This window comes from Ruditapes philippinarum, unplaced genomic scaffold, assembly GCF_026571515.1.
Source record: "Ruditapes philippinarum isolate M1 unplaced genomic scaffold, ASM2657151v2 ctg2992_1_1_1_1, whole genome shotgun sequence".
NCBI lineage: Eukaryota > Metazoa > Mollusca > Bivalvia > Venerida > Veneridae > Ruditapes > Ruditapes philippinarum.
Window position 1 is genome coordinate 1 of NW_026855019.1, and position 15,627 is coordinate 15,627.

A 15,627-nucleotide genomic window follows, 5' to 3' on the forward strand; every position below is an offset into this window, starting at 1 on the left:
CTTACTTACTGGGGCACGCGAATCTGGAGGTATTTCGTTAGTTTCCAGTCAAAAATGATCAAGGACACGTTTAACTGGCATTAGTTCGGATGTGTCTTAAAAAGTGGACAGTTTGTCAAATTTATGTTTTCCTTTCATAGCAAGAATAAACAAATATTTACATGATGGCCTAGGAAAAATATATATATGACTCTGTAGGAAGTTGTATGTTTTGTAAAATTTAATGTATGTAAACAGTAAAACTAGAGTGGGTGAACCAACGCTCAGCGTAAAAATACTATATTTGATATGACAAATTCAAATCAACGTCAACAAACCTCAATGTTATATGTCATTTTCAAGAGCGATGGTATAAATAACCATTGTGTAAAATTCGCTAATCACATAATGACGTACATGGCGGAGGCTATAGATAGTCCCGATAAACAAGTGCGGTTTGTGTGAAATTGTACCATAGCTCGGCGTACAGTACTACATGATGCAGATTTGTTTTTCGAATAAAATCTTTTTTAACTTGTGAAGAAAACATATTGAATAAATTGTGAACAACCAAATTAGGTTCATACATTTACAAGTACCCAAGTTTTAGTTTAAATTTTACAGCCCCAGAATTGTTAGTGATAAAAGATTTTAATAATTTATATGTTGCTGATTACATACGATCATTCGTCTGCTATTAGCAGTGTCACATGACTTCACCAGCAGTGAACCACACCAGGATAAAATGGTGAAAGATGTAAATAAAAGCACCGGTGACCTAAATCGGAGATAACTTGAAACATTTTCAGATATTCTAAAGAAATATTTTTTACGCCGAGCATTGGTATGCGTCGAGCATTGGTCCAACCACTCTAGGATAATACACATTTATCGTAATATGAAATTTGGTGCTACCTATGGCGCGGAAAGCTCTTATGAATTATGATTTTAGCATAACATGTTTAGTGTACATGTAAACCAGATCTTTCTTGTACTGTAAACAAATAAATAAATTGGTGGTGTTCAACCTATCATCGGAGCGCTTGGAAAATTCCGTAAATCTTCGAACGTAAAGGGGGACCACTTTGCAGGCATCAGCGTTTGGAAAATCCCGTTCATCATTTTTGTTAATCTTTAGTCACAGTTGTTATAACGTTATTTTTTAATGTGCTTATTTATCAAAAAGGATATGTTAAAGTAACTTTTTATATTTATTATCGTTGCTATAGTTCTTATCAATGAAATGCATGTTTACTTTCTGATTTTGCACATCATTCTTTCACCGGAAGTGTTATTTAGCATGCGTCTTCTAGCAATAGTCTAAATTATGTAGACACTCTTTAACCCATTGCTTCATGAGCATTTTGTGAAAAATGGCTGTTTTCATTGAAAAGTCTCCCGTTACAAGTTCAAATTGCTATAATACTATAAAAACTGCTTCAACACTAATCAAACTTGGCACAAATGTTGACTGGACCATTGTCCTTGCAACAACATGCTCAGGCTTAAATTTTCTGTTACCATGGCAACGAGGGGACATCTCAAAATTGCCAAAAATCACTATTTTGCGTTGATTTTTTCCATCAAAATTGATTTCAAAGTGCTGCAACTTCTCAATGGATTGAGATAGAGTCAAATGCTTTTCAGCGTTGGTTACACGTTACCTTATGATCAATCTGGGGTCATTTCCAGCCTCTCACAAGTCCAAAATTTTCTTGGCGATGAGGGGGACTCGGCCCCCCTTCAAACCCCCCAAACAGAAGGGGGCACATCCCCCTTCTGGCAACCCCCTGATGTATCTTTTGGTTGGGGGGCCGCGCTGAAAAAAGGGTCACTTTTTTTAACAACATTTCTCAAACAAAAACAAGTGTTTGGGGCCTAAATAAGGCATTTTTTCATCATTTGAGACAACAAAAGGGGGGGGGGTGAAAAAGGCGTTAAAAGGCGTGTATATGAAGTAATGGGTTAAAAGCGCTCTGAAATCTCTATTTAGCTCAAAAGGATTTCAAAATGGCGGCGCCCAGTTAACTAAGGATTTTTTCATAGCTCATTAGGTGTAGGATATATATTTTTTGAAATTTTCATTTACTTTTAATTTGATTTCATTTGAATTGATATGCGTCATACATATTATCTCAGTGTTTCTGCCAGAGCACGTTTTTGCGTTTTTGGCGCACTATTTTCAGCCATGACGCAATGAAATTTAGTTAGTGCGTATTTTGTGACGCAAGAATTTCACCGTCGCTGATTTCAACACAAGTCAGATATACAGACTATAAACCGTCAATTCAGTATAAAAATGTACGGAATGTTTACCGTGGGCTCCACTATAATTTTAATGAGAAATGAAATTTACCGGGTCCGTGGTCCGGCATTTAGCCAATTTCTACTAGTTAATAAACGCTTGCATTTATACGTTACTGCATATATTGAAAGCGCCCAGACAAAATTATTTATTTTGTTGTCGTCATATTCTGCGAACGAATAACTGTCTGCTGGAAAATGCAGTCTGCTTATATGTTAGTGTTCATCTGTGCTGTTCTACAGAAATTAGAAACTTCGAAGGGAGCGATAGCGACAGGAGAATGTTTCTAATTTCTGTAAAACAGCTAAGGATGAACACTAACATATTTAGTGTCAAGCTTTATTTGGCCCTTGATTACGTCACTAGGCGGTACTATGAAGCACTATGAAAAATAGAAGGCGACTATGAACGAATTTCAATATAGTATCGACTTTCTTTCTTCTATGAAAATTAACACACATAATTTTTAAGAAATACAGCGTTATTATTGGATGACAAATAATCCAAAATAGCAGAGATTGACCAATTTCTTCACGAAAAATATACAAAATATTGTAAATAAAACTTATAAAGTGTTACCTGTTTTTTTTTTTACATTTTTGTTAAATTTATTGGCATGACCCTTATGAATTTGAAATGACCCCTAAAATATCATACAGGGGGTCATAAAAGACCCTCAGAAAATCAGAGCTGGCAGAAACACTGTTATCTAAGAGTGCTACAGCCCTCGCGGGGCCTTTGGTCCCACTCGGACTTTCCGCGTATAAGTACCGAATTGCACACCCAACCTTTTCTCAAACCTTTTATTCATGAGCTGTTTATTTTTTTTACTAGAAGTGCCTATAATATCATCAATTGTGTGCATAAAAGTTAAGTTTCTGACAGACATGTCTGCTGCTGAAAAATGAAAACAATGCATAGGAAAGGATATTGACATTACATATTTTATTACTTAATGTGATTTCATACAAATTGCTATAACCTTTGAAAGTTCTGTAGATTTACCCTTAACTAATTGTGAAAATAAATATAAGAAACAAAAAAACTTAAAGCAGGTACCTGCATCCTGTAGAGTACTTCAATGTCAAGTGATAATCATATGACAATCACTTCATTGACTAAATTAAACTGTAGAATTTTAGAGATTCTTGGAGAGGTTTGAGATTAGGTTCTTTATTTTAAGAGGCCATGTCAGTTTTACAGAAGAGGAGGTGCTTTTCCAGGATGGAAATAGAGCTGTTTTAATTGTTGAATTTCAGCCAAATTTTACAGAAATGTTAAATAAAGATTAAAGTGTACATATGTAAAGATGTAAATATTATTTTTATAAAGATATATTTTATTAACACTAAAAGACCTCCTGAAGGTTAAGAGGTTTGAGAACTGGTTTGTCCACGATAACTGTTTACAACAAAAAAGAATTTAGTATATTAAGTTATTAACAATTCTGACACTCCATGTGAATTTGTCACTATAGACAAAGAAGGAAAAAAAACGGTGTTAAACTGCCAATAAACAGGGTTAGGGACTACTTGTCATTTTGATATAGATATATAACTTTCCAGAGATCGAAAGTTCCATTCGTCTGCTTGCAGGGCTTTTTTTCGTTCTATAGCAGGGGCTGTTATAGGACTGCTTACCCAAAGAAAAATTCTTTAAATTAAAATCATGCAGTTTTCCCCCAAAATTGAATTTACATCAAGTTTTATTTCCCCTTTTGCAAATATACCATGTAATTTTCCCCACAAATAAAGGACAAGGCTGCTTCCCCAACCTGTGAAAATATTAAAGCCCTGGCTTGTAATTACAAGGAGAATTTAAAAGAACTCTATGCAGGACAAGTAGAAAAATGTTGCCTACAAATTGGATTTAGAAGCTACACGTCCTCTGAAAATATTTTTTGATGCTTGCTTTCTATCAATGACAACTGTTGTTAAAATGGTGCATCAAAGTTTTTTTTAAATTTTGTTTCAGTTCAAAATGAAGCAGCCACTCCGATGTCTGTGTATATGTCTAGAGTAAACAAAGGGGAACTAACTGAAGATGAGTACCAGAAGACAATAGTTGCCTCCCTTGATAGACTAAATGCTCAACTCTTGGATTACAAACCTCCAACAAAATCTAATGCTTTTATTGAAAAGGTAATTTATAGACATATAAATATTGAAGCAAGGGTGATTTTGTTTTGTACATGTAAGAGCACAGGCAATTGTTGCATACAGAAAAAATGTGCTGAATCAGTACAATGTATGTCTTATTATTGAATATAATCATTTCAATAAAACCAATGCTTTTCTGTAGCTTTACATATTTTCTTCTTCAGAAAAAATTAACGTTTATAAAATAACAAATGATGCAAAAGCAGTTCAACTATACGCTAAAAGGAACTTGGAAATAAAAGCTTCTTTATTGATATAAACACATCATTAATGACCAGATAAATAAGCTGAATGCCCTTATTAAGATTAAAAATTGAAGTGTAAATGAAGATGAAAATAAGTTATTATATGCTGATGTTCTATGGTTCTACACCACAGGATAATAGATTGGAAAATAACAATTGCTATTGTATTTTCCTTTATGTTGAATTAAGAATAATAATCCATCAAAGTAGTTTCGATTATCATGGCTACATTTTCAAGTTTTTTCACCACTTAAATGCCTCAGAGTAGCCGCCCTTGGTATACTAAAAAGAAACTTGCACATTTATCCTGAGAACAGTGACTGAACAGCAGCAGCAGCTGTCCTAGATGTCAATAATTTTTTTTAAAAAATCACTGTGAATCAAATTAGTATCAGAACTTTCTGAATAACCCTTGTATAAAAAAGAAATCGGTGACAGTTATATTGCATTGAAAATTATAAAGTTGTCTGATCAAGGAGTTAAAGACTTTGACTTATTTTAGCAGTTCAATTGTAAAACTAAATGGGAATACTCTCTTCCAGATCTTTGGTCAACAAAAATTTTCTGCACCAGAAGGACTGTACTTATATGGAAGTGTTGGTAAATATGATAATAATTTATAACTTAGGCCAGGTTAGGTTTACCCTCTGTCTGTCCGTCCATCCATCAATCCTTAGTTCCACAAAAACTAGATCCCATAATAACTTAAAAATTACTGAAAATATTTATGAAACATGAAATATGGATAGATGACAGAATGAAGATTATGTACATCATTTTAAGCTCAACTATAGGGAGTATATTGAGAGCTGTCCTACTCACCCAGCGTCAGCTACTATGTCTAGATTTCTGAATAAAGTTTTTACGCAGTATTTTTTTTCACTGTTACTTCTTTTTATTTTTGTTACCAAACAGTACTAAGCAATAAGTGTAAAGTTTCTTGTTGGAGGAAACAATGGCTGCCCCTGATGGGTTTGAACCTATATGTCTTAAAATCTTTAGATTACTTATCTGACTTGTTAACCACTTAGCCATGCAACCACACTTTTTACATTGGTAAAATTTTACAATGATACAGGCAGGGCTTCCACTAGGAATTTTTTTTAGGAAGTCAGGACTTCCTTTCAAGGAATTTTGGAAGTCATGAGGTAAATTTCTGGAAGTCAGTTGTTCTTACGCGTATAATTTTCATGTTTCAATGTTTGATTTATAGTATGGGATGATACAAGTAAAAGCAATTATTTTAATCACAAGATTCTGAAAATGTCATTCCTTTAAATGTTTTATTATACATATTTAAAAAGTTCAAAGTATCTTTACATGATTGTTGATATTTTCAATAGAAGTAAGAACATTACCCTGAAAAGGACTGTATTGTTGTTATTTAAGGACAGTGGTAACCGTTATAAAATTGCTTCATGTTGTGGTTAAATATTATATTGATTACTGGTTGTAGTAAAATGTAACATGACTACAGGTTTTGGTAAAATGTTACATTGATACAGGTAATGGTAAAATGTTACATTTTGATATAAATTGTAAAATTTTATATTTTGATTCAAAATGTGGTAAAATGTCATATTGATACATTGCGGTAAAATGTTACATTGGTACAGGTTGTAATAAAATGTTAATAAGCTATATTTTGATAATAGATGTAGTAAAATGTTATATTTATACATGTTATACAAGCTATGGTAAAATGTAATGTTGGTACAGGTTATAGTTAAATTAGACATAAATACAATTTTGGCAAAATGTTGCATTAATAAATTTTGTGGTAAAAGGATACAGGTTGTGGTAAAATGTTACATTTTGATATAGGTTGTGGTAAAATGTTATATTTTGATACAGGTTGTGGTAAAATGTTATATTTTGATACAGGTTGTGGTAAAATGTTACATTTTGATACAGGTTGTGGTAAAATGTTACATTTTGATACAGGTTGTGGTAAAATGTTATATTTTGATACAGGTTGTGGTAAAATGTTATATTTTGATACAGGTTGTGGTAAAATGTTATATTTTGATACAGGTTGTGGTAAAATGTTACATTTTGATACAGGTTGTGGTAAAACAATGTTGATGGATTTGTTTCATGATCAGTGCCCAGTGGAGAAGAAACAGCGGGTCCATTTTCACAAGTTCATGTTAGAAGTTCATCAAAGTAGGGCACTAATGTATTCATATTTGAATATTAAACCATGCAGTCAGTGCTATATATTTTATTTTATAAGATACTCTTTAGTAACTGTGAAAAATTATTGTTTAATTGATGCATATTGCACTTTTGACCGAAGAGCCAGTGACACATAATAAGTTTACTTATGCATTTTGTATAAACATTCATAAATTATGTATGAAAAAGACAGTGGCTTTCTTCTTTGACTTGTGACAGCTATATGAAATTAATTTAGATTATTCCACAATGTTTACAGTGTTGGGTACATTATTATAAAGATAAATTTATTAGGCCAAACCAAGTTGCTCAAATGTTGTTACCCTTTCAACCATTACCTTCCTGGAACCAAAAATAATTAAGTTTTGTGAGCAGGATAGAGCCTTGGAAACGCTTATTTGAGCATATTTTTACGCATATTTTCTGCAGACGGACACTAGAAAATCCGCTTGTTAGTCCCTTGTACGCATAAAAATTCCAATTCCGCTTGTCATTACGTCCTTAAAATCTGCAATATGCAGCTGCTTATGTGTAAGATTTAAGGCGGGCCTTTTCACTTTTCAACCTTAATGCGTCCTCAGCCAATCAGAACGCCTGATTTTTCCGATAGAATGTAAAGTAAAGAAGTCCATTTAAAAATAAAATCAGTAAGTGAAGGGTTAAGGCATCAATTTTGTACTAAATGAAAAAGGTCCATTACAGAAATTCACAACTGGAAACAATCTTTGCCACGGGAAGTGAACGTAAAGAAGTTGCACTCGTATGACCCCATACCACCAGTTGCTGAGAGTATTAGTGATAATACATGGCTTCTATGCTTTGATGAATTTCAGGTAAGTTTACACATTAATATATATATGACGATTTTCAGGCAACTTTTACATTCATGTATTTAAATTCAGGCTATCTTGTTTTGCTTTGTAAAAGTAATGAATATGATGAACTTCTGGTTTTTTTTTCATAAATTCACATTCTGAATTTCAGATATTTTTTTCATTAATATAAGCATGCTGGCTATCTAGTACTATAACTAACCCTATTCCTTTTACAAACATGTTTGCATGTGATCAAAATCAAACCTTTGTTTTAATTTTTGTAAGACCATACTTTTTCACTGAATCCATTGAGGTATCACTTTTTAATACCATTGAGTTATTGCTTTGAAATACTTTTTTCACTGAATCCATTGAGTTATTGCTTTGAAATTCTTTTTCACTGAATCCTTTGAGTTATTGCTTTGAAATACTTTTTACACTGAATCCATTGAGTTATTGCTTTGAAATTCTTTTTACACTGAATCCTTTGAGTTATTGCTTTGAAATACTTTTTCACTGAATCCATTGAGTTATTGCTTTGAAATACTTTTTACACTGAATCCTTTGAGTTATTGCTTTGAATTATGGGCATCATCTGCACTTACAGCAAATTGCTTTGTCATTGATTTTGACACTTTTATGCTATTTTTAGCTCACCTGTCACAAAGTGACAGGGTGAGCTTTTGTGATCGCTTTTCGTCCGTCGTCCGTCCGTCGTCCGTCCGTCCGTCCGTCCGTAAACTTTTACTTTAAATGACATCTCCTCATAAACCACTAAGCCAATTTCATCCAAACTTCACAGGAATGTTCCTTTGGTGGCCTTTAAAAATTGTTCAAAGAATTTAATTCCATGCAGAACTCTGGTTGCCATGGCAACCGAAAGAAAAAACTTTAAATATCTTCTTTTAAAAAACCATAAGAGCTAGAGCTTAGATATTTGGCATGAAACATCTTCTAGTGTGTGTCTACCAAGTTTGTTCAAATAAAAGCCCTGGGGTCAAAATTGGCCCCGCCCCGGGGGGTCATTGATTTTCCCTATATGCATATAGTAAAAACTTAAAAAATCTTCTTTTAAAGAACCCAAAGAGCTAGAGCTAAGATATTTAGCATGAAACATGTTCTAATGGGTGTCTACCAAGTTTGTTCAAATAAAAGCCCTGGGGTCAAAATTGGCCCTGTCCCGGGGGTCATTGATTTTCCCTATATGCATATAGTAAAAACTTAAAAAAATCTTCTTTTAAAGAACTCAAAGAGCTATGGCTAAGATATTTAGCATCAAACATGTTCTAATAGGTGTCTACCAAGTTTGTTCAAATAAAAGCCCTGGGGTCAAAATTGGCCCCGCCCCAGGGGGTCATTGATTTTCCCTATATGCATATAGTAAAAACTTAAAAAATCTTCTTTTAAAGAACCAAAAGAGTTAGAGCTAAGATATTTAGCATGAAACATGTTCTAATAAGTGTCTACCAAGTTTGTTCAAATAAAAGCCCTGGGGTCAAAATTGGCCCCGCCCCGGGGGTCATTGATTTTCCCTATATGCATATAGTAAAAACTTAAAAAATCTTCTTTTAAAGAACCCAAAGAGCTATGACTAAGATATTAGCATCAAACATGTTCTAATAGGTGTCTACCAAGTTTGTTCAAATAAAAGCCCTGGGGTCAAAATTGGCACCGCCCCGGGGGTCATTGAATTTTCCTTATATGTGTATAGCAAAAACTTAAAAAATCTTCTTTGAAAAACCCAAATAGCTAGAGTTAAGATATTAAGCATGAAACATCTTTTAGTGAGTGTCTACAAAGTTTGTTCGAATAAAAGACCTGGGGTCAAATTGGCCCCGCCCCGGGGCTCTTTTGATTTTCTTTATTATGTGTATAGCAAAAACTTAAAATCTTCTTTGAAAAAACCCAAATAGCTAGAGTTTAGATATTAAGCATGAAACAGCTTCTAGTAAGTGTCTACAAAGTTTGTTCAAATAAAAGCCCTGGGGTCAAAACTGGCCCGGCCCCAGGGGTGTCATTGTTTTTAACTATATGTGTATAGTAAAACTTAAAAAAAATCTTCTTTTAAAAAGCCCAATGAGCTAGAGCTTAGATGTTTAGCAATGAAACATCTTCTTATGGGTGTCTACCAAGTTTGTGCAAATAAAAGCCCTCCCTGCAACGTGGGGGGGGGGGGGGAGGCTATATACAGGTGAGCGACCTCAGGGCCATCATGCCCTCTTGTTACTTGTTACTTTGAAAAATTATGGCAAAACTTGGGTTTGTAAATAGCTTGCTTGTAAAATTGTGTGATTTTATGATTATTTTCACTTTTTGGGTCATGGGAGTAACTTTGTTTATGAGAGAAAATTTATAACTATTTTCCTTGATAATTGAAGAAAAGGGAATAATAAGATACCAATTTTCAGACATGGTATGTATGTATATACAGGTAAGGTTAAATTTCAGCTGCGGACAGGGGCTTTTATAGCTTTGGCAGTCTTTTTGAACCTTTCCCCCCCCCCGCTCCTGTGCTCCCCGCCCCCTTTGAGCACATATTAATTTGCTTTTGTTTCTAGATTTATTAGACCATATAAATGTACATCATTTACATGTATTTCTTGAAAATCTTTTGTCATTACTGACAGAAATTACACAATTGTTTTCTTGGATGTTTTACAGTTTGGTTATTGTCTCTATACATGTTATGGATCATGTTTTGTGGCTAATCAAGTCTTTGACCGCCATTATTTAATTGAACAACTGGCCACGAATCGGTGTGGATTCTGTCATGTCAGAAAGGTTTCAGATTAGTTTCAGGAATGCTACAAATTATCAGAACTTTTATTTTTGAGCTGCAATACAACCAACAGAGTTTAAGCACATAACTTATGTATGAAAATCAGGTCCAATGTTTAGTTCAGCATTTTTCTTTGTTGAACATTTTTTCTGTAATCTAAATATTGATTTAATTTTATTGTTTATCAAAAATGATAATACAATTAAGCTTTGTTGTAACAAAATTACTTATAATTCTAATCATAATCTCTTTGTAAATACGGCATTATTTTGGGGCAGGCAATGTGTGTTTATGCCTTTGAAACTTATTTATTAGTCAGAATATTCATGTGCTATTTTGAACTACTGGTACTGGTAAACTTAGATGAGCTCTTTTGTTGCTAAGGTGATAAGATTGGGCATTTGTGTTCTGTGGGCATAGTTCACATAATAAAACCTGCAAGAAATCCTGCTTTCATACCCGATGCTTGATAAAATGAGCAAACAAATTTTCAGTTTATTTCAGCTTATATGTTATATTTTGCATACATCATGTATTATATTTGTATAGTCAGAATAAAATTTTGGTGACATATTCAGCTTTTATAAATGTTTCATACCTTTGCTAGTATTATTGAATTATTGTATACCTCTGTCAGATTACATACTCTAAAACCTGTCTATGAAGTTTTTGGATGGCTGCCAAATTTTTCAGAGGTCCATAACCATGTAAATGCCTTTATGATATTCCTTCTGTCCTTGAATGACTCTTACATACTGTTTCTTGGGCTGCTGAGTGATTTGTAAAAATGTTTAATCTGTTGGTACTTTCAATGGATAAGGTTGTTGACTTTAAACCATTTGCCTTGTTGGTTCGGATCCTGCCAGAGACTTTAAATTCTTTCATTTTAGAAAACTATCCAACTAGCGTATTGAAAGTCAGTTGGTCTACTCAGGTGTCTAAATGTTCCTGAAATATTGGATAGAGGGGGCACCTGAGGACTTCCTCTACTAGTAAAGCTGTAAAGTTGCTGTATGACCATTATAGTGTTGGTGTTGACTTAAAACCCAACAACAAAGAAAAAACTTAAATGAACCTCAAGGCTTGTTGATACTGTATGTGTATTTAAATTCGCGGAAGCAAATTTTCGCGGAAAGGGCCATTTTGGGGGTATATACAAATATTCGCGCTATTTTGAATTCGCGGAGGTGACTGCCGAAAATCATAAATTCGCGTACACCCATCAGGTTTAAAAATTAGGGACATTACTTTTACACGATTAGGCAATGGTTTTCGCAAGCAGCATTCTTTCATTTTACATACTTTTTACTGTAATCATTGTCGGACTTCACAGTTATTTTCAACACCTGGTGTCAAACAATACGCTATTGTACAAAACAAAGACATTCAATTTGACTAGTGGACAGATTATGGCAAACAAATGAATGTGCGTTATTTTCACAGTTTTAAACAGCACTGAATGAGATTATAATCTTTTCACCGATTTTGTTAAAATTGTGTTTTGTTTTCTATGTTTTCATAAGTTAAAATCGTTAATGTTAGTGTTATTTGTATTGTTTGTTTAGAAAAACAAAATGTTATCTGTTCAGATGTCAAGACGTTTATGACTCAGACTATGAAATAAATAGCGTGATGCAATGGTATTGTTCAAACATGTATATACTTATACAAGAACCGATAATCATATCGGTCAAATAAGAATACACTATCAAACTGATTTATATACAGAGCTGAATGTTATATGTACAGTTTATACAACAGTATAATCACTCTTTGAAAGCGCCACGGATACCAGACATATGGCAGGCGTGAGCACACTGATATACATTCTTCTATAGATGCGCGAAAATATGACTATTAAGAAATTATTGGTGTAGAAATATTCGCGCTGAACATGAATTCGCGGATCGAATGTCACCGCGAAGATCGCGAAAATTTGAAGCCCGCGAATATTTCTACACATACAGTATTTGATATTTAGTACCAAACTAAAACTCCGCGAGTATAGCTGTCACTTAGGCATATTTTTTCTTAAATATAGGTTATTTATGAACACCACTCTTATACCACTCTTATAATGTACATGTACTTTACTGGAATTTGAACTGATTGTAGTTTGAATAGCTTTTGTTGTGTAGGAGAATTGGCCCGGACAAAAATAAAGTATAATAAATAACAAAGGGCAATAACTCTAAAATCATGAAGTACAGAGTACAGGTTCTTGTGTACTGCTCTTCTCTCTCAATAAGATCTATCATCCTATGAAGTTTCAAGTCCATAGCTTTTAGAGTGTAGGCGACACAAAAACATGACATATACTAAAAAATGGTCCTTGAATGACAGGTTTTCTGTATATGATTTGATTGTACATGTATACTTAATTGGAAAAGGATGCATACTGGTTATTAGTTACATGAATTCTTAGCAATGACTTTCCTATTGAAAATTTATTGAAATATGCTATACAATAATTTCTGTAAGGGCAGCATATTTTGTAATGTTTTTATGCCCCCGGGCATATAGTAATTGAACCGTCCGTCCGTCTGTCCGTACGAGGTTAACCGAGAACGGCAAGTTGGATTTTTCTTAAGTTCTACCTGTACCAATGGCTTCTAAGTTTACACACTTACTAATCAATACAAAGTACATGATCTGGGCAAGTTTCATAACTCTGGCTTTCATATTTACCAAGTTATTGCCCTTTTCAGCACTTAGAAAATGAATAATGGTTAACCTAAAACGGCAAGTTGGAAATATCTTAAGTGCTATCTTTACTAATGGCTTTATAATTTCCACACTTACTTATCAATACAAAGCACATGATATTGCCAAAGTTATATAACTGTGTGATCCATATTTCCCAGTTATTTCCCTTTTTTATACGCCCGTTTGAAAAACGGGACGTATTATGGGAACGCCCCTGGCGGGCGGGCGGGCGGCGTCCAATTTTGTCCGGAGCATATCTCCTACATGTATGGAGGGATTTTAATGAAACTTCATAGAAATGTTCACCACTATGAGGAGCACATGAACCAGGTCTCTAGGTCAAAGGTCAAGGTCACACTTAGAGCTCATTGAAAAATGCTTGTCCGGAGCAAAACTTCCACATGTATAGAGGGATTTCAATATTACTTGGCACAAATGTTCACCATTGTGAGGCGGAGTGTCGCGCGCAAGATTCAGGTCCTTGCGACCAAGGTCAAGGTCACACATAGAGGTCAAAGTTCAGATAAAAATATGAAAATGTGTATATGGACCATTTAGTCATCATTTATTGAGGGATTGTAACACAAATGGTCATTATCAAGACTATGGCTGTGATACATATAATTTAGGTCAATACATACAAGGTCAAGGTCACTAAAGATGATGAAATATCCAGATTTTGTCCGGAGCATATCTCCTATACGCATGGAGGGATTTTAATGAAATTCATAGAAATGTTCACCATTATGAGAAGCCATGTCACGCACATTGAACTAGGTCTCTAGGTCAAAGGTCAAGGTCACACTTAGAGCTCATTGAAAACGCTTGTCCGGAGCAAAACTTCCACATGCATAGAGGGATTTCAATATAATTTGGCACAAATGTTCACCATTGTGAGGCGGAGTGTCGCGCACAAAATTCAGGTCCCTGCAGCCAAGGTCAAGGTCACACATAAAGGTCAAAGTTTAGATAAAAATATGAAGCTGTGTATAGGGACGATTTAATCATCATTAATTGAGGGATTGTAACACAAATGGTCATTATCATGACTACGGCTGTGACACATGTACGTTAGGTCAATATATGCAAGGTCAAGGTCACTAAAGATGGTGAAATATCCAGATTTTGTCTGGAGCATATCTCCTACATGTATGGAAGAATTTTTAATATACTTTATGGAAATGTTCACCACCATGATATGTATTGTTCCATGCATGATCTAGGTCTCCAGGTCAAAGGTCAAGGTCACACTTAGAGCTCATTGAAAAACGCTTGTCCGGAGCAAAACTTCTACATTCATTGGGGGATTTCAATATAACTTGGCACAAATGTTCACCATTGTGAGGCTGAGTGTCGCACGCAAAATTCAGATCCCTGCGACCAAAGTCAAGGTTACACATAGAGGTCAAAGTTCAGATAAAAATTTAAAGATGTGTATAGGGACCATTTAGTCATCATTTATTGATGGATTGTAGCACAAATGGTAACTATCATGACTACAGGTGTGACACATTTAATTTAGGTTAATATTTGCAAGGTCAAGGTTACTGGAGATGATTAAATATCCAGATGTTATCCGGGAGCATATTTTCTACATGCATGGAGGAATTTTAATGTTACTTTATAGAATTGTTCACCACCATGAGACGTAGTGCCCTGCACATGAACCAAGTCTCTAGGTCAAAGGTGAAGGTCACAGTTAGAGCTCATTGAAAAACGCTTGTCTGGAGCAAAACTTCTACATGCATAGAGGGATTTCAATATAATTTGGCACAAATGTTCATCATTGTGAGGCTGAGTGCCGTGCATAAAATTCAGGTCCCTGAGACCAAGGTCAAGGTCACACATCCTGTGCATATCTTCCCTACTGATTTGTTTTAAGGTTCATTTAACAACACAGTGCCAAGAATTAAAACTTGCTTGCTAGATAACACTTATCCATAATGCCCCCATCTCCATCTAAAGCTTTTGTAAACGGGCGTATTTTGTGACTATGGCACCCTTGTTCACTTTGAAAATAGGGCCTTGGCTGGTTAACCTATTTCGGCAAGTTGGATTTATCTTAAATTTCTCCTAATTGCTTAATTTCTTTACTGATATCTTTCATATTTAGTAGGTGGATACCTTTGATGGTCCTCCAATTTTTTTTTGGAGTAAGCGGTCTCTAGGGTCAAGGTCAAGGTCACTGGTTTAAAAAATAAATATACAGCCTTTATTTTTTAGTTGATGTCTTAGTTTAATACAAACACCTCCTTCTTTGGGTGTAGTATGGGGTCATTTGGGTCAAGGTCAATGTTACCAATGTCAAGGTCACCAATGTTAAAAATAGATTTTTACATTTTTACAGGTGTATTGACCTTATTCTATAGACAGATATTATTTATAATTGATAGAAACATAAACTTTGATGGAGTTAGTGGTCAGTTGGGTCAAGGTCACCAGTGCTAAAATAGATTTTTAC

At 34.4% G+C, this 15,627-nt stretch overlaps 1 protein-coding gene across 1 annotated transcript in view; it reads left to right on the forward strand.

The window, feature by feature from the left end:
- Position 1: 1 nt before the first annotated feature.
- The window catches only part of LOC132741856 (AFG1-like ATPase), a gene marked incomplete at its 5' end in the record, with an annotated part of 47,756 nt that continues 32,130 nt past the window's right edge, over positions 2-15,627 (forward strand). Inside the window, 5 exon segments of the mRNA XM_060730118.1 lie at positions 2-29; positions 4,259-4,425; positions 5,231-5,288; positions 6,753-6,854; positions 7,569-7,699. Of these exon segments, the coding sequence (XP_060586101.1) occupies positions 2-29; positions 4,259-4,425; positions 5,231-5,288; positions 6,753-6,854; positions 7,569-7,699 (486 nt within the window).